The following is a 22,173-nucleotide window of genomic DNA, read 5'->3' as shown; positions in this document are numbered from 1 at the left end:
ACTGTTAGCACTGACAAGGGTGCCCTGAGAGGACCTGTGCTGGACACAGCCCTAGTGTGCACCACTCTTTGAACAGATGAGTTTTCCCACCACCAGTGATAGTAAAGAAAAAAAAAAAAAAAGCTGCATTTACCACCACTGTTAACACAATGTAAGAGCAGAATAGCACAATAGTGTTCAAAGCACACTGAAATGATAAAGGTCATAAGGACTTGTCTACATAAAGATTTACCAAAAAAAGAAAAACAGACAGCAGCAGCCCTGACACACGCATTAAAAGGAAAATTTCTTTTCCAAGTATCACCCCCGACTATGGGCTCTGCCTAACAAAGCGTGACAGATCAAATCAAACACTGGCAGAGGTCAGCATTGCTCTCATTTTCTTCACTTCACCATGCCAAAGGTCCAAGCCCCCAGCAGTCAAGCAGATTAAGAAGGGTGTCTGTGCTCTGGCACATTTTGCCATTTAAATCACAGGGAGAAGTGGGGCTGCTGAGGAACTGGGCTGCCATTTGTTTCAACCCAACACCTACAGAGCACAGTGAAATCTGACTGAGGACAGTAACCTACCTACAGACTTGAGAGGCTGCTTTCCACATCTGCCCTCCTCCTGCTCCATGGGCCAAGGCTACACCTGCAGGCAACCTGAGGAGATTCAGTCCAACCCACTTCAGTTGCCCACACTGGTCTGAGACAGCATCCTGGGATCCCCAAGGCCAAGCACTCTGTTTAAATAGGGAAAAAATGCAGCAACACACACTGACCTGACTGGACACAGGATCACAGTGGGATCTTCATATCTAGCACTGTTTAAAACAACCTCTTCCATCACGACTGGCTGGTTTCTAGGCTAGGCAAATTTGAATGTGTCATCATGGCACGAGTTCAGTGCCCCAGTATTCCAGGTCTGGTCCATTCTGGGCTCCCAACCTTCCTACCAGTGTAACAACAGAACTGGTGGCTACTTTCACACAGAAGAGAGCAACTGGGAAAAAAAATGAAAACACACCTTTGATTTGAAGGTCATGAAGGAATCAAGAGGTTGGGGGTTTTCTGGTTTTTTATTATTATTTTTATTAGTTTTGTTGTGAAACCTGAACACTGGTCTTTTTATCTCAGCTGTCTCAGAGGCCCAATATCTCTGAAGGAATTTTACAGGAATAATACTGGCATTAAAGGTCTGCTGTACTGAGAGAAAAAGGTCAATGGAAGAGTTAGATGATATTTTCTGTGGTATACCTTCCTCACTTGAGTAGAAAGATGAATCCAGCCAACTGCCAGCAGGATCTTTGGACTGCCTTTACAATAAATGTAAAAAAAAAGGCATCACAGCCTTTGCCAGCTCTGCTGATTAAAGATAGACAGCACTTCATCTGACTTCTTTTGCACTAAGATGACCATAATTCACATTTAATATGCCGCAAAGTCATCTGCCTTCCAAGCACAGGAGCTGAAAGGAGCTGTTCTGCTGAAAGTCACTGCTGTTAGGTCAAATTTAAACTCAATATTACAGGACAGAAATTACATTGCTATTAATAATAAATAGTCATGATAATGTTTTCCCTTAATAGAGCATCTCTTCCCCAAGAATCCTAATGCTTTATAAACTCTGGACTGAGTTTTATCCACTGCTACAACCCTAACTTCTGCCTGATTTGTATGGGTGCAGAGCAGTGTAGAAATTAATTAGAATTGCATCAGATCTGTAAATTACTTTACTGCAGCTTGATGTTCCTCCCACCTCAGAGACAGACACAGCAATAATATGGTCAGTGCTTTAACAAGGAGCTCTCACAAACACATTTTGGACAGCAGGCCTATACTGCACGCCAGTATACTGTGGTGGCAGTGCTTCCTGTGAAGGGGTGGGAAGGTAAGGATCTGAGCAGTACTATTTATGTTCCTCTCTAAATAAAGATGCTCCCTCATGACCACGATCAAGTATAGAAGAACTACCAATCAGCAAAAAACTTTAAGTGCTCCTTAAGAGGAGCAGCTTCTGGAGGGCTGGGAAAATCTTACTCTGCGTAGTCCCCAGGCAGAATGGACTCCTACCATCCACTACTACAACATAAACATTTTAAAAACTAATACTACATAGACATGGCTGCAAACACACGCAGTAAAAACTCAACACACAGCTCAGTGTTCATGTCCTTAACTTGGGATGAAAGAGTAAGCAAAACAACTGTAAATAGAATCAAGGATAACATCTCCAGAGATATGCTAAACATCTGGTACTTGAGTCTTCTCAAAAGCAAAACATTTGCTCCCCAGAAACACTGCATGTGGAGCTCAGGAATAAGTTCTCTTTATCCAAGCTGACTTGAGGCAAACACCAAGAGGACCAGGCACATAGAAACATCTGTGCCTTCAAGATGAAATGTCACCAAGGTCTTCTCAGAACCACACACAATAAATCACTTCAGCTGATGTGGCAGCTACTCAGTCTCACAAAGCAAGTGTTTCAGTCAGGATCTGAAGAATGTCATATCTAATTGACTGAGGAGGAATTACACCGAGAAAAGTCATGTGCTGACAGTTTTGAACTAGGTGGAGGCTCAAATCATACTGTCTGTACTAGCAGCTCTTCTGATGCTGGGCACAAATAGGCACTCCATAGGTGACATACTTCATCCCTCTATGCAAACACATCTCCCCTGCCTGATCGGGCTTGGGATAAGACTGAACTACTGAAGCGTGCAGGGAGGGGAAAAGAGGACAACTTCTAGCAAACACACTGAATGTTTCAGTTCAGTGAGAAGGGAAACCACCCCTATTCAACAGCAGCATTATTCTCAATGCTTACCTTAATAATCACCCACTGATCTTTCTTGACCGGAAGTAGCAAGTCAGTCAGGACATCAGTTTTGTATTATGCTCCAAGGAGCAAATATAAAGCAATAATATAAAAAAAGAGCTCCTAAGTGAGCAGGACAGACCAGGAACAAGAAAGGGAAAGGGTCAATCAGGCCCATTTTGTAGAAGCAAACAAGGAATTTGATTACTTTTATCCAGAAGTGACAGAGGTCATCAGCATATTTCACATGAAACACCACTGGTTTTATTTGTGCTTTTGGTCACTGTTCAAACCAGCCTGGTTTCCAATTCTCTCCTGATTTCCCAGTTGGTTCCAAAGGCTTGCCCGACATTGATCCTACTCCTAAAAAAATCTACCATAGAGTCAGATGCAGCTCAGGAACCTGTTTCTAATAGAGATAGGCAGCAGAGGTTTAGAGGAAAAACTAAGAGGGCTAGTTTGAAGCTTTATTTCTCCCATTTTCTCCCCTCAACAGCTGCCAGGAAGCCACCTTTTGGAGACTTCCTCAGCTGGGGCATGTATTCATACATTTCTGTTTGAACAGAAGTTGATGGGCCACTGTGCCAAAAACACATTTCAAGCAGCAAAACATCTCCATGTCAGGTGCATCAGTGAAAACAAAACAACTGAGTCCTTCCTGCTGAGTGGCCAGAGTTAAACACAGCTGTGGGGACACCTGTTTCACCCCACCTTCACCTCTGGAGTCTGCATCAGGAATAGACCAGACAGGACTTAATGTGCTGCACATTCACAGGGTAAACTCAGCTCTAGATGGGTGATTGAAACACCACCAAATGCTTCCTTGGGCTTTCACTTTTTAATACTGAAACTTCACCAAATGAGAACACAGCTTTGGGAAACAAGACTATTTAAAATAAAACATGGGCTCCAAAGAAAAGTTGGTCCCTGTCTCTTCCCAGGCCAGACATTCACTCTGTAATAGAGAAGCCAGATACACATGTTATTAACAAGCAACTCATGATTTCTCAACCTCTTCTACTGCAATGCAGGACATGATGTTTAGACCTCCTGAAATCTCTATCTGCAAAGCCTCTGGTATCCCCATCTACGTCCTAACACTAGCTGCTACAAAATATTTTTTGTGGGAAATTTCAAGAGTAAGGAATGTTTTCCCATCATTTGTTTTCCTCAGTCTATATAACATTGCCCCTCTTTACCACAGATTTCTGAACCTCCCACTTAATTGCAGTCTCTCCCACAAACCAGAAAATCCATTGATTAAAGCAAAATAATCACTCCAGGGCACAGCAGTTCCCAAGCCATGAAAGGCAAGCAGGACCAGCAGACAGAGCTGCCAGCAGAGAGATATTCCTCTCAGCAGTTTGGGAAATGCTCTCTGGCTCCCTGTTTGCACCTATAAAAACATGCAAAAACTTTCTTTGTTATAGACCCAATGTCTGTATTAAAAAAAATTAAGAAAATTTACCTCTGAGATAACTGTGAGAGGAGTTATTTGTAGCCCAAGATATATTTCTTTTAATAATCTTTTAAGTAAAACACTATTAAAAGATTATCAGATCTTGCACATTATCATCTTGTAACCTGTTTTGTTCCTGTTTAATGACCATTCCATGCATTTTTACACAAACTTTATCACCCCTACAACATACAAATAACGCCTGCTGGGGAAAGGGAGGAACCCCTTTAACAAGAGGTGAAAGGGAACCAGGAACGGTGATGTTCTAATAAACAGAGAGAAAACACCTTTTTTTCCTGCTCTGGTCTGTTGCTAGCAGATTGCATCAGCAAGTTACCATTAACATCTCAGCTACATCAATTCATAGAACCATTCATGAATTCAACTCATGTTTGAGAACAGACTCTTTTTTTTCTTCTTTAATCTGCAAATATTCAGAGAAGGACAAAACATTATGTTAGGTATGTGTCTGGCCCTCTGAGAGAAAGCACACCAATTGTGTTTCTTTATTATTTCAGAAATGTTGTTCTTCTAACAGATGCTTTGTGTCTGCCTGAAATCTCATGGGACTCTACCTCTAAGAGCACAAGGCAAGCCTGGACGCTTCCATGAGCAACACCTGCAGGAAGAGTGTGTCACAGGAGAACTGACACAATTGTCACCACATTAATGTATGTCAAATGTGGAACCTTGTTAACTTATACTGTCCTTTATTTTTGTTCCGTGGGATATGTACTTCTACATTACAAATTCATTCACATATCATTCTGGCAAGCAAGTCAGGCTTCTGGTGCAAGTGTAGCATCTTCAGGAAAAAGTCAAGTGTATTATAATAGAAAAGCAAATGTTCTGATTTAAAGAATAAGCATTTCCAAGTACAGAAAGTAACACTGAGCAAAGATTCCAGACAAATGCTTACGCTGTACTTGAGGCAGGATTCTTTTCTTTAGGTACTGACTTAATTTCCTTAATTGCATCATTTCAAATGTTGAAAACACTAGCTGGCTGCAATATTAGCAGCATTTAAATGGTGACTAATTCTAATGAGTATGCTAGTAGCAATTTAACACTACGACACACCACACACATTTATGAGGCTGAGAGCAACAGCAATCACCCTGGCTCATAAACCTCCAGCTCTCTGCGATGACACCTCACAGCTTTTTCCTCTCATTTTCACCTTTTGTCACCTACATTTGAGGGGACAAATTAAAATTCCTTTACTGCAGAGGATGCTTCCACTTAAATCCATGGGAAAGACAGTGTCTGAGGACCACAGATCCCGAAGCTGGCAGAGTAAAGCCCAGACTTGCACTCACACAGGAGAAAGCAAGAGATGCGGCCCTCTTTCGCACGCCTGAAACCAGAGCAGCTCACCACAGTGCATGCCTACTTTTTCAGTCCCTCCTTCCCTTTGTACGTGAGCTTCACTAAGCGTTTCCTCTGCTGTCACCGCTTCCTGCCTCCCTCTCTGGCTCGCAGCTGGGGTCCCGGGGGCAGCGCGGACACCCGCGCCCCCCGAGCAGCGCGGGCGCGATGCTCGGATCCCCGCGCCCCTGCCAGGCGCGGATGGGAACCGGCGGGCGGGATGGTTATTTCCTCCCTTTTACCGCGACTTTCTCCTTTTTACCACGACAAGGGTGACACCTGCTCCCTCCTCCCGCACCCTCGGGTGTCAGGCCCGGCTCTGCACAGGCTTGCCCGAGCATCGCGGAGGGGCGGGTCCCCGGTGTAGAGGGACCTCGCCGGCGAGGACCGGGGATACGGGATGTCACACCGAGCTGCCGCAGCGCCATCCCCAGTGCCCCGCCGGTCCTCGGCCTGCACCCGCGGCTTGGCCAGCCCCTTCCCGGAGACACAGGGCATAGGGAGGAGGGCTGAAGAGTAAAGCGAACGCAAAACTCCGCGCTGAGGGGGGAGGTTCAATTCCATTCAGCGCGAAGCGAGCGCGAATCCCGAGCCCGAGGCGGGGTCGCCCCCCGGCTGCCCGCGCTTACCCAGAGTCTTGACGGCGACCTGCCGGGTGAGCGGCGGCGGCAGGTTGACGCAGACCAGGTCGACGTCCTGGTGCAGCAGCACCTCGTCGATGCGGCTGGTGTAGAAAGGGACGCTCATCTCCTTGGCCAGCTCCTCCGCCTCCTCGGGCGTGCGGCCCCACAGCGCCTTCACGGCGAAGCCCTCCGCCTTCAGCAGCGGCACGATCACCCGCGCCGTCAGCCCGGTGCCGAACACCCCCACCCCGGGCAGCATGGCGGCGGCGAGGCGGGTGGCACGGCGAAGAGAGGCGCTCCCTCCTTCTCTCAGCGGGGAGAGGGAGGCAGCCCCCACTCGATACCGCTACTGCTGCTGCTGCCGCCGCCGGGGCCGGGACCGGGACCGGCCGCCCCCCGCCTCAGCAGCGCCGCGGCCGCCGGCTGCCCCGCCATGCCCCCACCATCACACAGAGCCCCGCGGCGGCGCCGGCGCTGCGCTCCCTTCGGCGAACGCGGGGCGCGCAGGGCCGACCGCCCTTCCCCGGGCGGCGGCACGGGCTCAGCGCCGCTCCTCTGCCATGTTCGCCGGCGCCCGCTCGCCGCCGGGAGGGCGGCGCGTCGCTGTCACCTCCCGGGTGTTCCTGCACCGCCCGCACCGCCCCCGCCCCACCATTGGCGGCCGCCCGCTCCGGCACCGCCCTGCTGCCGGCACCGGCGCCGCAGGGCGCGCCCTGGCAGCGGCGGGAGCGCCCGCCCGGCCGCGCGGAGCTGCCCGGGATGTGGGGATGAGGTGCGCACATCGCCCACAGGTGCGCTCCGCGGCACCGCCGGGACTTGCCGTTCGCCCGGCGGGTCGGTATCAGGGCATCTCCGGAGACTTCCCTCCTTCCCCCAACCTCTTCCCCCACGGGCGGAGTTCTGAGGGGTCGTGGCGATGGGGAGTCGTCGGAGTCACGCCCCGGTGAAGGCACAGGAGAGCTGGGAGAGCAACAGTGGCAGCCTGGCGTGAGCCGGTCGTGCCTATCGCCCTGCGGTCCGTCTCCTCCTGGGACGATCCTCCAGAACGGAGATGTCGCAGAGCAGGAGGGGAGCTTCCCTGAACCCCGAAAAGTGCCCTGCACCGGGTCGGATTCCAGCTCCACCACCTGTGCTTCCCACCACATCCACTCGCCGGGGATGCCCAGCCAATATCTCCACAACCCATCCCACACTGAACTGTTGTACATTCATTTCCCTTAGAAATACCAAGGCTCTTCAGCTTTACTGGCACTTACTTTACTCTTCAGCTTTTCAGTTCTCCTTTTTTTCCTTGCAAAGCATCAATATGACAAACCCCTTCTCCATGGGTCTACTTACAAAGTTCAAAAACCATGAATTTGCTAAGGTGGCTTAGGAAGCTTTAGCTACTGTTGCTCAGTCCACAGCATTTGTCCAGAGTTTCTGGAGGCCTGCAAGAAGCCCAGGGCAGTAAACAGACCAGGCACACAAATTTCATGTGGGCAGGAATCATGCCTCCTTTGCAGACCCAATACATGGTGCTGTGCTCTAGGTCTGTCTCAGGAATGCCAGGTTTGCTGAAGGCGTGCCAGGGATTTCATAAGCAGGTACAAAGCTTGCAACACATCAAATAATAGAATCATAAAATTATAGAATGGCTTCAGTTGGAAAAGACCTTGAAGGGCATCTAGTTCCAGCCCCCCTGCCATAGGCAGGGACACCTTCCACTACATCAGGGTGCTCAAAGCCCCACCCAACCTGGCCTTGAACACCTCCAGAGAGGGGACAGCCACAACTTCTCTGGGCAACCTGTTCCACTGCCTCACCCCTCTCATAGTGCAGAATTTCTTCCTAATGTGAAATCTAAGCCAATCTTCTCTCAATTTAAAACCAATGCCCTTGTCCTATGACTACATGCCCTTGTAAAAAACTCTTTCCATAAGACGAAACCTTCCAGCACCACTGGCATAGTGCCCTGCGCCAGCTCCTGCTCATCCCTGTCTGGGCTGAATGCTGGGCCTCCAGAGCCACCCTCCCACCAACCTGGAGGCTGCAGGTGGGCCTGTGAGCAGGTGAGGTGGTGCCCATTGGCCTCATGCAGGTCTGTGCAGACCTCGTTCCCACAGAGGTGAATCTCTGCCCTGCTCTGCGCACAGATTAGCCAGTGTGAGAGCAGAGCAGCTCTCATGAGTGCCACACAGTTACCTTGCTGCCTTTCTGAGCCTTTAACAGAAAAATGACAAAACATCCTGCTTCCAATTAGAGGATAAGAATAAAGATGTTTTTCCACATGTTGTTTTATTTACCAGTTCCTAGGAGAAGGGAAGAGAAGGGGATGGAAGGAAAGGGAAGAAAGAATGAGAAGAAAGTAAAGGGAAAAGCAAAGTAAGATGAAAGAAATTAAAAAATCTTTCCTATATGAGACTCCTGGAAATGTGCCAGGGACAATGTAGGAAATATAATCCACTCATGTTCAAAAAAACTAGGCTTGGAAGGCAGCACTCTTCTCTCATACTCTGTAAAGAGGTGGAGTGGGTTTTTTTTTTCCTGCCACCATCTCACAGCACTTCTTTATAACAAAAAAGCAGAGACACTGAGAGGCTTGATGCAAGTTAAACATGTTTTGCTTTCCACGCCCTATTAGCACTGAAGTGAAGGAGGTGGATACTCTTTGGCTTCTGACAATTGAAATACAATCCAGATCTATTTGTCAGAGAACCACAGAGATATTACCTTTCTTTAAAATACTAAGACGGCTTTTGGGCTCTCCATCAAACATCCAAACCTGCTGATAGGGGTTGTTCCCAGGATGAGAATTTGGGATAGCTGTCTTAATTGCTTCTCTGTGGAAAAAACCTGGAAAAGTAGCTAGGCTACAGTAACAGGCTGAATATGTGATGGTTGAAGAGAAGTAGATGCTATGTGCCTATTTAGTCAATATATAGCTTTTATTTTAGTAGGCACCAGGCACTTTATGAAGTTCTTATGAAGGTCCTTGTTTTGGGAAATATTCAGTAATGCATTTCAAACTGGGAATTGAGGACTAGACAATGAAATTATTACATTAGGCAATGAAATCATTACATTCTGCTATGTTCACTGTTGTTAGCTAAAACTTTACAAAAGGAAGGCCTCGTAAAATCATGGCTCAGGCCAGGTACTTTGGCTAAGTAGAAAAGGACTATGGGAAAGAGACTCAGCTGAATTAGGGGTAGAAAAACAAGTTCTAGCTATGTAACTGATAAAGACCTGACTGCTTAAAAAGGCCTGGTTTTTGCAATACAGCAGCTCTCCTTTGCACCTGCCTGGGGACTCTGCATCACTATGGATCCTCACCCACACACTATATCCCTAGAAAGAATTTTTCCTTGTTTTACTTTTTAATTTATTTTCTCCATTTAAGTTCATATAACTTTGAAGAGTTAAACTGGGTAGATGCAGATGGCACCTAGCCCTCAGCACTGCAGCAGCCCTGTGTTTGCCCTCATTTTCAGGGGGGACATTTGGGGACATACTGCAGACCGATTGTATTGAGCAGGGTCAAATCTTCCTCAATTAATTGCATGAAATAGGGCCACCTATTGCCACGCTCTCCTGTCCTCATGAGCACCCAGAGAGGGAAGGCAGTGAAGGACAATTGGCCTTCCAGGATACAGGTCGTGTCCTCACTATGCTGTAGGCAACTGCAAACATGAGTGAAAGCAGAATCTTTGCTCAAATCCACATCACTGATGCTGCCAGTTACTTCTGACTTGAAATCAGAAATCTGGGCAAGACTTTTTTTTTGTGCAAAACAAAAGAGATAAGGATCACAACTAAGTGCCTCACGTTGAAGGTTCTGTCTAACCAGGACCAAGGCTCCCTGGGTTGAGTGTACTGAACTACAAAGCCTCTCATACTCCATATATCATACCTTCACTCTTCTAAACACGTCAATCTTGTCAAGAGTGCCAGCATTTGGTTCTTAAGCTTGCTAAAGCTTCCTTCAATGAAAACACACACCCAAAGATTTCTCACACAGAGACAGTGGTTTTGTTCATTCTTGATTTTTCTTCTAGAAACAGAAGTTGTTAGAATAAAATTGCACATAGAAAAAGAAAACTGTGAAAGTCTCATACATCCTTTTTCTGTTTTTAAGTTCTGTAATGAATCCTACAGGAAACGAATAAAATGTGTCATTCTCAATTCTATTTCTTTTACTTATTTCAGCTGAGTTTTGTAGCTCCAGGTCACTACACTGTACAATGTCTGTAATAGGTATATTACCAACTTTTCACGAGAAATCCCAGCCCAACTGCGCTTTTACAGAATTTTCATACAGCTGTTTGCAAAACTTCAAAACTGTTCTACTTAACTACCAAAAAAAATGTTTTATTTAGCTTTCATATTTAGCTTTAGTATTATTAAGGTAGTTTTAGGTTGAAATTATTAGATGAAAGAGGATAAATAAAAGGTATATGAATCAATCAAGCATTAAATAAGCATTATCTTTTAGCATAAGTAAAATGCAGAAAGTTGGTGGTCTCACACATACAGATAGCACTTAGTCAATAAACATTCTCAATTTACTTTCCAAATGTGTGAATGCGTCTTCCCAAGTACTGCAAGAGCTTTCAACTCCAAAGTCTGCTCAACTCAAGACAAATATAAGATCCACCTGATGGAATACCAGGAACACACACTGCTTTTTTGCTTCTCTGTGCTTAAGGATCTATTCTTTTTCAGGTTTTTAAACATTCATCTAGTCAGACTCCTCAGCTGTGTTTCCCAAACCTCTTATACATCCATCTGAACAAGAAGGGAAAGAGCTGAATAAGACATAGCTTTAGAGAAACCCTGAAACAGAACGTGCTGTCTCTTTAGATACTTCTCAATTTCCAGGATTTTAAGATTAATTAGCTCATTTCCTTTTACATAGATCAGTGTCTTTAAACATGAAACAGCTGTGCATTTTCATTAACCAGTCAATTCCTTCTGGGGTATGAGGTTAGTAATCACCACTACTGGGCTTCTTTTATAACTCTGAGGTTGAAATTATTTGCATGGAAACAGTATTGCTTCAGAGATGGGGAAAAAGTGGTGATTCAAACCTGTCTGGTTCTCCTACTCAGCTGAACTGACTCATCCACAGCTTTAATGTGCAGCATGAGAAAGGATGTCTGAGATGAGTTGCTCAAGTCCTCTTTTATATCTAATGCCACACAACTGGCAGTTTCCCAAGCTGACAGGAATTTGTTCTTGTGAAGAGCAAGTTTGTTTTAGCGTCTCTTGGAATGCATTTCCACTGAGAATCCACAGAAGTTCCCGCTCTGAGTTCTGAAGGCAGAAATTGCTTTAACATTTGTAGTATTAAATGGTCTAACACGTAACAGAAAAAACTAGAGTAGACCACATTGCTAGCAAAGGGTTCATAATACATTCAGCCCTTCTGTTCTGATCAGTGAGAATTGTGACCATGCCTGGGGTCTCTGAGCCTTTTTAGGATGATTTTTACATTTATTCCTTCCCACTTTCCAGAGCCTTTCTTTAGAAGAGGTGTATGCCAAGTGTGGTTGGGCTGTGAGGAAGCCACCAAAGCTTCCAGAAACCACATCACTATAACAAGAGAGTTGTGAATACATTGCTGCTCTTTTCACTAAGGAACAGAGGAGGACCTAAACAAGCACAATTTCCACTCTTTGATAACCTGTGACATCCTATGAAGACAAGAGTGTGTATTCTCACTTTATGTGTGGAGAAATTAAGGCTCGGAGAAAATGAGCACAATGTTCTGTGTTGGGTCTTTTTGGGTGTTTGAGGAGAGCTAGGCACCCAAAATGGGACATTCAGCTGGTGCACATTTACAGTTCTGGTCTGGCTGGCTTTCCTAAGCTCCTGTCTATCACAGCTCAGAAACACGAGGAAGCAGGTGGAGAACCTGTTAGCAGAGCTGTACATGGGATCAGCTGATGAAAGCAGGGAGTAGACACACAGCTACATGGGTGCAGCCAGGACCCATAATGGTGTAAATTGGTGCTTAAAGCTCCCATCAGTCATTCCCTCCTGACAGAAACATGGGCAGATGCAAGAGCCAGCAAAGGTGCAAGCACAGCATCATCAGATGTGTTGCATGCTATGTACCTGCTTATGAAATCCCTGACACACCTTCAGCAAACCAGCCACTCCTGAGAAAGACCTAGAGCACAGCACCAGGTACTGGCCTGCAGAGGAGGCATGATTCCTGCCCACAACATATTTAACTTTATGTGCCTGGTCAGTTTACTGCCCTGCCTGGGCTTCTTGCAGGCCTCCAGAGACCCTGGACAAACTCCATGGACTGGGCAGCAGTAGCTAAAGCTCCCTAAGCAACCTCAGCAAATCCAGGGTTGTTGAACTATGTGAGTAGATCCGTGGAGAAGGGGATTGTCATATTAGGACTTGACTGGGGGAAAAAAAAATAACAGTGGGAATGAGTCATATAGAAATTCTTAATTCTGAAATACGCTTTGGAGCCTAAGCAGCAGTTTGTGTCATATCACACTTGTTAAGTGCTGCGCAAATAGCTGTAATATGCAGCCAAAATGGTTACTACTTTAGCAATATTGTATTGCACATTGCTTGCAGGATATCTGAGATGTTACTTTGGGATGAAAATAGCAGAGAATCATCACTTTATAACTCATGCAGGAGTGAATGAAAGCGAGCACATATTGTGATTTCTAGATGTCCAAGCCTGTCCATGCAGGGTGATATTTGAAAGAGTTTGGTTTCTTAGAAAGCCCTCTTTTATCCTGAAGTCATGGAATCATAAAATGGTTTGGCTTGGAAGGCACCTTGAAGGGCATTTAGTTCCAACACCCCTACCATGGGCAGAGACACCTTCCACTAGATAATGTCGCTCAAAGCCCCATCCAACCCAGCCTCAAACACTTCCAGGGATGGGGCAGCCACAGCTTCCCTGGGTAACCTGTTCCAGTGCTTTACATGAATTTCTTCCTGATACCTAATCTAAACCTGCCCTCATTAAATTTAAAACCATTGTTCTTTTTGCTGTCACTATCTGCCCATGCAAAAAGTACCTCTCTGTTGTCTTAGCTAGCTCGAGTTCTAACATCATTATAGTGCAAGGATTTCATATCACCAGAGCTTCATACCTCCTCCATGTTTCTCAGAGGCAGCTCCTCTATGCACTGACTGTTCCTGGTCCTTGCAGTAGTCATCTGACCCCAGATCCCACCAATCCACTCTTTTATACCACTTGTTCTTATTGGCTACAGGTGTGGCTTGTTAAGATCACACCTGCTTCTAATCATTAGTAATTGGTCCAGCTGCAACTCATTGGGGGATAAGATTACCTTCTACACCACCTTCATTTACCCATACTGTACCCCCCTACAATTCCCCCTTTTTTCTTTTAACCACAGTTGCAGCATTTCCAGAAGTACATATTCAAATAAATTAACATTATGACATATTTGTACATTTCATTTAGAACTAAGAGTTACACAAGTGTTCAAACAGCATGTTACAGCACAGATATATATTTCTAAATGTTAGTTCAGTTCTACAGCTTCTCCCACTTTACAAAGCACTTATCTTCAAGGTCCTTTACACCCATATTTAAGAAACACCAATAGCTGTAATTAATACATTTTGCCAATAGCTTAGTATTCAAATCCTGTTTCCCTGAATCCACAGCTTTCTATGGTCAAATCCTGTTTCCCCGAATCCACAGGGTTGCATGGTTTAGTCCCAAATCACATCAGGATCACCATTTGTTGTCTTAGCTACCATGAGTTCTAACATCATTATAGTGCAAGGATTTCATATCATCAGAGCTTCTTACCTCCTCAATGTTTCTCGCAGGCAGCTCCTCTAAGCCCTGACTGTTCCCGCTCCTTGCAGCAGTCATCTGACTCCAGAGCCCACCAATCCACTCTTTTATACTCTTGTTCTAATTGGCTACAGGTGTGGCTTGTTAAGATCAGGCCTGCTTCTAATCTTTAGTAATTTGTCCAGCTGCAACTCATTAGGGGATAAGATTACCTTCTATACTGCCTTCATTTACCCATACTGTCTCCCCCTACACCTCTCCCTCTTTTTTATAAACCCCCTTAATACAACAGAAGGCTGCAAAGAGGTCTCACTGAAGCCTTCTTTTCTCCAGGCTGGTCAGCTCCAGCTCTCTGAGTCTTGTCTTCACAGGGGAGGGGCTCCAGCCCTCTCATTATCCTTATAGCCTCCTCTGGGCCTGCACCATATGACTTAGCATATCTCCTAGGAGAATCCACTCCTTGATCTTCCAAAGCAGAGGGGTGAGGGTCACTATTCTGTTGTTTCGTAGATCCTCCTTTCTCACCTTTTAAAAAATTGGAGCGATCTTTCCCTTTATCCAGTTACCAGGAACTTCATCTGAATGCTGCGACCTTTCAGATGCGATAGAGAGTCAGTTCCCTCAGGACTCTGGGATGCATTTCTTCCAATCCCACAGACTTGTGATTATTCAGCTTCATCAAGTGATCCTGAATCTGCTTTTTGCTTATAGTGGAAGGGACTCCACTTCCCCCACACCCACCCAGAGGATCAGGGACTTTAGGGAAGGAGAAAGCCTTCACTGGCAGTCAGTCTGAGGTAAAGAATTCATTGACTATCTCAGCTTTCTTCATATCACTTGCCACCAGCTCACCCCTCTTGCTTCTAAGGAGGTTATACTCTTCTCAGCCTTTCTGACCTGAATACTTACTGAATCCCTTCTTGTTATTCTTCACATTCCTTGCCGAGTCCTGTTCCAGCTTTGTCTTAGCTTTCCTGACCCAATCCCTACACATTCAAACCCTATCCCTGTACTCTTCCACCAGGTCACCTACCACTGCTTCCACTGCTTGTGCATTTATTCTTACTCCTCAGTGTGAGGAGCAGATCTGTGCTCAGCCATGCCATTTTCCAGCCTTCCTTGCTCTATTTCCTACACACTGGGATAAAGAGCTCTTGTGCTCTAAGGAAAGTGGCCAAGGAGTGTAACTCAAGACTGCTCCATGCTGGAATCCCTCCTCAAGTGTCCTGTTTCAGAAAGTAGTTGGGATTTCAATGTGACTTACAAGAAACCTTAATGGAAAGAGCTATGGAACAGGTTCTAAAAGAAAATGTATCTGTTACATTAATAATTTTTTAATTGTCAGGTATGCTAAATACTGCAGACTTGTACAGCCTTCCAGGGTGCTGCAAATCAGTTCCATTTCACAATGGAAAACCTGCTGCTCTTTAACAAAAGCTCAGTTATTCAGGCAGAGAAGGAAGGAATGTCTGTCTACTTGCTGAAACAAGCCCATGTCCTGTGCTTACTGGAAAGATACTGAAACCTAGGTGCTGATACTGAATCCCAGTCTCTTTCTTGGAAACAGATAATTGCAGCTAATTGCCTCTGGAGAGTGCTGCTCTCATCTAATGAATGCTTGTGTCCTGCTACTGGTCTTTACATATATATATTTTAATGATATTCAGTACTGAAATTTGTATTTTTCCTGTTATCTGTCCAAAGGTCTGGATTTGTTAGCTTCCTGGACACAATGAAATGCCAGCCTTCTCTTTCCCTGCTAGCAAGGGAAATGTACTGAGGCAGTGGTATTTACTGCATTATCTACTGAACTCCCTTCCAGCCTGAAGTATGATCCTGTGATCCTAGGCAGCATTCCCCATTTGCTTCCATTTCAATTTTCAATTTATGGCACAAGGAATTGGAGCTGTGCATTGTTCCTGAGATTATTTTTAATCTGAAAAAAAAAAAAAAAAAAAAAAGGAAGTTAATTAACTTTCTTTTTTATGCATTGAGAAAATAAAATAGAGAAAACCCATTAGCTAGGTTCATGCTAGGACTGTAGCACAATCAAGGTTAGTGCAGTTTGCTTTCAGACATTTTCAGATATTGGTGTGCCTCTGCACAGATATTGCTCCCTTAAAATCATGCTCTTTAAGACTGTTAAACTGTTAAATCTCAGGCCTTAGATTTGCTAACTGTACTGATGTTATTGTGTTGAAGTCTGGCCTGCATTACCTGCTCTGTGACCTTGCTTCATTAAATCAATAATGGTCAGTCATGTCTTGTTTAATTATACAAAGGGTAAATTCAGTCCAGCCCAGTTTCTAGGCTTGTGGCTCTTTGCTATTTCTCCTTTATCTGCAATAGTAAATCCCTTATTTTCTGTTATTTCTGGAGGATCTTTCTTCAATCCAGGCAAATATTGAACCTTTGAAATGTCTGCAGTGAAGAAGTTGAGCATTGTCATTCTCAGGAAAGCAGCAATGTCTGCTGGGCAGGGGAGGAAGGCCTGTCCATTCCTGGGGTCCCTCGGGTCCCCATCCACAATGGGGTGAGGACAGTACGTAGTCAAGTGTTTCAGGGGATCACAAACTTGGAGCACTGGTTTCCTGCTAACAAAGAAACCATCAGATGGTTTTTCTATTCTCTCTCTCCTAAGAGCCAAAGGTATTTCTTGGCTTTTTCGAAGCTGGAGACTTCCTTCTTGAAATCAGGCTTAATTGCTTCCTCTTCCTCTTTCTGCCTTGCCCTGTGTCTGCCTCGTTCAGAACAGGTCCTGACTGCCCTTGTGTGCCCAAATGAACACAATGGTGAAATGATTTCTGGTATCCAGGCCTGAGTCACCAACCTCCAAATGAACAGGAGAGAGTGACTCTCATGAAATCTGCATACTGAGGCAGGCAGCCAGGCACCTATTTTAATGAGGTTATACTTTTGAGATGGTCTTTGAAATCACAACTGCTAGAGACTGACTCCCAATTCAAGATAAACAGATAAAATTTCCACACCAGAATTCCCTGTTAATATTTAAGCAAGGCTTAATCTTCATCTTGCAATTAAAATGCATCCTTCAAAGGAACTTTATTTAATAGAAGAATGTTCCTTCCAAAGTATTTTAATACCTCAGATAAGTATATATATCATCATCATCCTTCAAGCATTAATCATTAGGAATAAAATGTATACTTAGCATTTTAGAAACTGGTGTAGCAACTGTGGTTTATTAAATAAACCCTCATGAAAGGACTTCATCATTTCTCATCCAAGTGAAGGCTATGGAAGGGAACTTCCAGTTGTGCCATGTCTTACCTGTAGTACACAGGATAATGTTCCAGCTGCATGCCTGTCTTCTAATGCTTAAGGACACATCACCTTTCAGTGTAGGACAAATGACCAAAAGTGGATGAATGAGGATCTCTCAGTAATAGGAGAATATTTTTTTTAATATTAATAAGGCTACGTGATAGCACTCAGCACTTCTAATATTAGAAAATCACAGACACAAGGAAAGTAGGGCAGCTTTGTTAAGGACAGTATGGAATCACTAATCTAGTGCAGTACACATTGGGCTGTGTCCCACATATACCCTATGTGGGACACTGTCAAATGTGTGACTGTGCTCCTATTGTTCTAAAAAAAGACAAAGGAGAGTGCTGAATACAGCAACGCAATCACTGGCAGTGCTCAGGTTAATATCTCTGTCAGATGCATAATTTATAATTTATCATGAAAAGCTAGGCTGGTTTTAATCACATTTGCAAATCATCTTAGAAATCCGGGTTAGAGCCTTTACCCTTAGACTTTAGACTTAACCAGGTTTGATTGCACAGAGAAATAGTTTCCAGTGTCATGAACTTTGTGATTTGGCAAGGCTCAAAGGCAAGTCAAAAATGTGCATGAAGCACTTGCAATGAAATCATGCTCATCTCAAAAGGAGAGATGCTCACATTTTATTCATTAATTTCGCATTTGAAAATCTGCAGACATTTCAGATACCAACTGAGGGAAGGAGAATCTCTGTGATTTAAGAACTGAAATTTGATGTTCTCATCCTTGCATTGTTTTATCGTTTCAGATATCTGAACAAAGAATCACTGTGCTGTTCATCTGGCACAGAAAATGGTCCAGAATTAAGTTGTGACTCATTTTCATGACAATTAAGGAGGAGGAAATATCAACTCTTTTCTCACAGAACATGTCCTAAGCCTAGATTCAAAGCAGTTTCATGTGGGTGCAAATCCTGCTTCTCTCTGCATTAAACTCCCAAAATATGCATGGTCCCAAGGCTTTAGAATCCTGCAGTTATGCCTTTCAGTCAAGGCAGACAAACCTGCCTTGAGTCAGTTCTCTGCCATCAGACTTGCAGTGGAGCTGAGCAGTAGATAACAAGTTTTAGCAGCACCCAATGTCATCTCCTGTTTCTCTTTATCCCCCAGGCAGCACATCACACAATGGTATTTGATCTGAATATTGATGGCTGCCAGCACGCTACACTCAGAATGTTTATTTTAAAAAAACAAACAAAAACAACACAAAACCAAAACAAAACAACACAACCCAGAAGGAATGGCAAAGAGTCTTGGACTAATTCAGAGGCAGCAGCTGACATAGGGAATTTGGTAACCTGTGTGCACAGCAACGTAGCAACAGAAGGACGTGGCTGCCCTTGGAAATGCCCCAGAGCTCACTTCCTATTCCTGGAAGGAGGTATAATTGCAGTGAGTGGTTTGGTGGCATTTTGAAACTCTCCCACAGGCATCCAGGGGAGTTATGCTGCATTTGGGCTGGGCTGGTTTAGTAGAAAATGTGGGCAGGATGTGCAGTGATGGAGTGACTCTGAGAGTCAGACAGGAGGGAAGAAAGAAGTGGATAAATCCCAGGTAAGCAGCAGCATAGCAAACAGCCTCTTTCCCTGGGGCGAACCAATGCATCAAGGCTGCTTTACTTTTCATCTCCTCACTTCCCAGGATGCCAAACCCCATTTCTCTGGTTTTCTCCCTTCAGATGCAGTAAGTCCCAGTTTCCTGCATGTCTTAGAAGTCTGACCTGTTGTGACTTGCCTCTCTGTAGAAATCTCAGGTTCCTTCAAGCATTTGTGGTCAGACCTGTCTGCTGGTCCCAGAGGTACCTCTCCATCACCAGAGATGTGTGGGAAGCATAAACAGGACAAGGGCAGGGAGATGTGTGTTTGGAGAGGTGAAAGGCCAGGCAGGAAACACAAGTGCCTTCCTCCTGGGAAAGGCAATAGAGAGCAAGGTGAGACAAGTGCATTTTCTGGAAGCTGTTTGTGAGGGAGGGCTGGGAGGGAGAGGAGGTGCAGTGAAAGGCAGCCAGCAGTGACACAGTTAGCAGCCTGCCACCTTCCTCCTCCTCCTCCTCCTCGACCACAGAGGCACGAAAACTCGCTGCCTCCTGTTGTGAAAAATGAGCTTGGGTGGAGTGATTCATGTGTGTGGGACTTCAACAATCTATTTTAACTGTCACTTAAAGGAGAAAGCAAGTGAACTCAGCTAATGTAGTCAGACTTTATTCCTGTTTTGAATTTGTATTTCATCATTTTTCCAAAGGGCAGTTGATGCTTAGTAGTTGGTGATCCACTGAGATTTCTTCTGCAGCACCTGAAGACTTTTGCTGTATTTCATACTTTCTTGTTTTGCTAACTCAAAATGTGATATATACCTGTGTTCAAATACTGAAACAAATGACATTTTTATTCAAATTCTTATGTTTTTACCTTTAAAATATTTAATATTTACCTTTTATTATATTAGAAGAGGATTAATTATGTTTTGTACTTACTAGGTAATTAAATTTTTTTTCTTAGTAGTTATGCTGAATTGCCTTTGGATAGAAAGTAGGCTGTAATAACATACCAAAAGACAGCATTGCTTTCCATTATCAAATAAAGTAATATCAAATGATTTGAATATGAAATAAGAAGATGTCAAAAGATGTATGTATTTAAAATTGACTGTATTATCATACAAGGAAAACACATGCTTATGAAATAACTGCTAACTAGTGCTTAAACAGCCTGGAATGGGTAGGTCTCTAGTAGTCCTGCTGTCTCAGCTGATTCAAAGACTGGTGTGTAGGAAAAATAAATTTACAGGTCTTTTAAACTATAAATAATTCCTCAGTTCTAATAAACAAGTTGCTGATCAAGCTAAACTGAAGAAACTGAAATACAGGAAGTACACTTTCTTCACTTGCAATAAAGGCTCCAAGTGAAAAATGCTTTTTTATCACTTCCATGAATGGTTGTCCCAGTTCACTTCATGCCTTGGCTCCCCATTTCCATGCTCTGCCTTTCTTTAGAGCATTGTTAGCAAACATTACTGAAATGCTGAGCTTTTCATTTGAGCAAACACTGAGCCTCAGGTGTGCCCACCTCCTCACAAGCAAGGGCCTTCTCTTGTGAGCTGCAAGGTCATACCTGGCTTAGGAGGGATGGAAATACTCCCTAAGAAGTGGGAGGGAGAGACTGAGAGCTGCTGGGAACCTGAATGCAAGGACAACTTTCCAAAAGGTCAGAGATGGGATTCCCTCAGGGCAGATGGGGGGTTTGAATTTGGTTTTTCTACAACTTGAACTAATGCCTTAAGCACAGAGTTCATGCATAAAAAGGAACGAAACTGTCACCTCCAGATTTGCTGTCAGGGGAGATGAGATGAACTTTGGCTCCAAATGCAGAACAGGGTGAGAAACACAAGTTTGGGCATGATGGTGACAAAGGCACGCTCTGAAAGTGATGCTCCTCAAACCCACAGCAACTTACATCTTTTAGAACACAAATCAAGAGGCTGTTTTGTGCAGACACTATCACAGCAGCTTCTCTTTTACAGCCAAATACAACTCGGGATGTTCAGTATTTGTATTTTCCCCACTCTGACTGTTCATGATGCCTTTGGCAATATTTTAATTTTGTTTTTAAACTATGGCACTTCCCACCAATTGCCTTCTGATATCTTGCAGACTGTTAGTAGCTTCCAGACTGGAGGGTAAAGAGCTTTGACCGTGGAGATTCAACCCTGGAAAACTAACTGCACAGAAAGATTGGGAGCACAGAAGGATTAACGTGGATTTGTTACTGCCAAAAATATTAAACTTTCCTAAATCTAACATAAAGTATTTTTCCATGTCACAGTCAGCACATCCCAAAACAGAAACCAGATCTTCTGAGTTCCAGCCCACAGCCTCTCCACTGAGCCATGGTTACTGTATCTGCATTAATTTTGCATTCCCACACCTGGTAGAAAAGCACAGTTTTAAAGCCTTAATTCCCAGTGAAACCTTCATTAACACCAAGAAACTCCCTAGGCCTCCTTAACACTGCTGACTGACTCCCAATTTACTGCCCTTGAGTTAGGCTTGTCACCCAGCATATGTTGATCATTTTCAAGAAAGAAGTTCCTCTAGTTTTTTGTAACATGTTGATTAGAACCATCCTGTTTCCACCAGGGGAAGTAGATTATTCACACCATGCAACCTTCTCTTCCACATCATTCATATGCATTGGCTACCTTCCTACCACTGGAGGGAACTTAAACTCATTCTGGCCAGGCTGTCCAGCCTCCAGAGAGATCCCTCTCAAGGGAGGTCAAGGAGATCTCCAGAGGTGTCAGTCAGGCCATGTTCAGTGCTTGATACTGTGGAGTGCTTGTAAATTAGATCCCAGCACAGGATAAAGCAAGAACCATGATTGTGGATTTGGACTATGCAAACCAAGATGCTGACACCTTTATTTCCAGAAACCACATTTTCTGGTCTGTTATCACATGAAGATTGAGCCCCACCACCCCTGGAAAAGATTTTCAATCTTTCTGCTGTGCTTGCTTTCTTTATTAAATACAGAAGCTGCTGATGCTCATAAACCTCCAGGGGAGGAGAAGCACTGCTGAGTTTTAAAGAGCTTTAAAAGCAAAAAATTCCCTGATTTCCTCTCATGACTCTCAAAACTATCTTCTGATTTCTAGTCAAAAAGCTGCCAAATTAATCAAATTTCAGCTTGCATTGCAAAACAGTGATCCCGGCAGGTTCCTGCCTGTAACTGTTCAGTGCTCCTTCAACTGACTTCTGGAAGTCTGGTTTAAATGGATAAATTTTTTACCTTCATTTCCTATTCATGGCTGGAAGAACTTTGCCTTGC

The 22,173-nt window shown here is 44.3% G+C and overlaps 1 protein-coding gene across 2 annotated transcripts in view; it reads right to left on the bottom strand.

Moving 5' to 3' along the window:
* The window catches only part of GFOD1 (glucose-fructose oxidoreductase domain containing 1), a 78,000-nt gene extending 63,895 nt beyond the window's left edge, over window positions 1-14,105 (bottom strand). The window contains exon 1 of one of the 2 annotated variants that reach the window (XM_018921156.3): window positions 14,055-14,105. Coding sequence is in view for 1 of the 2 variants with exons in the window: in XM_030232349.2 (XP_030088209.1) it covers window positions 6,257-6,509 (253 nt within the window). In the remaining variant the exon portion in view is untranslated. Of the gene's footprint in view, window positions 1-6,256; window positions 6,837-14,054 lie in introns of those variants that run through there. The other variant, XM_030232349.2, reaches the window with a different exon arrangement.
* Window positions 14,106-22,173: the final 8,068 nt, after the last annotated feature.

The sequence above is a fragment of the Serinus canaria genome, chromosome 2 (assembly GCF_022539315.1).
Source record: "Serinus canaria isolate serCan28SL12 chromosome 2, serCan2020, whole genome shotgun sequence".
NCBI classification, from domain to species: Eukaryota; Metazoa; Chordata; class Aves; order Passeriformes; family Fringillidae; genus Serinus; species Serinus canaria.
This window is presented reverse-complemented; position numbering and strand designations above follow the sequence as displayed.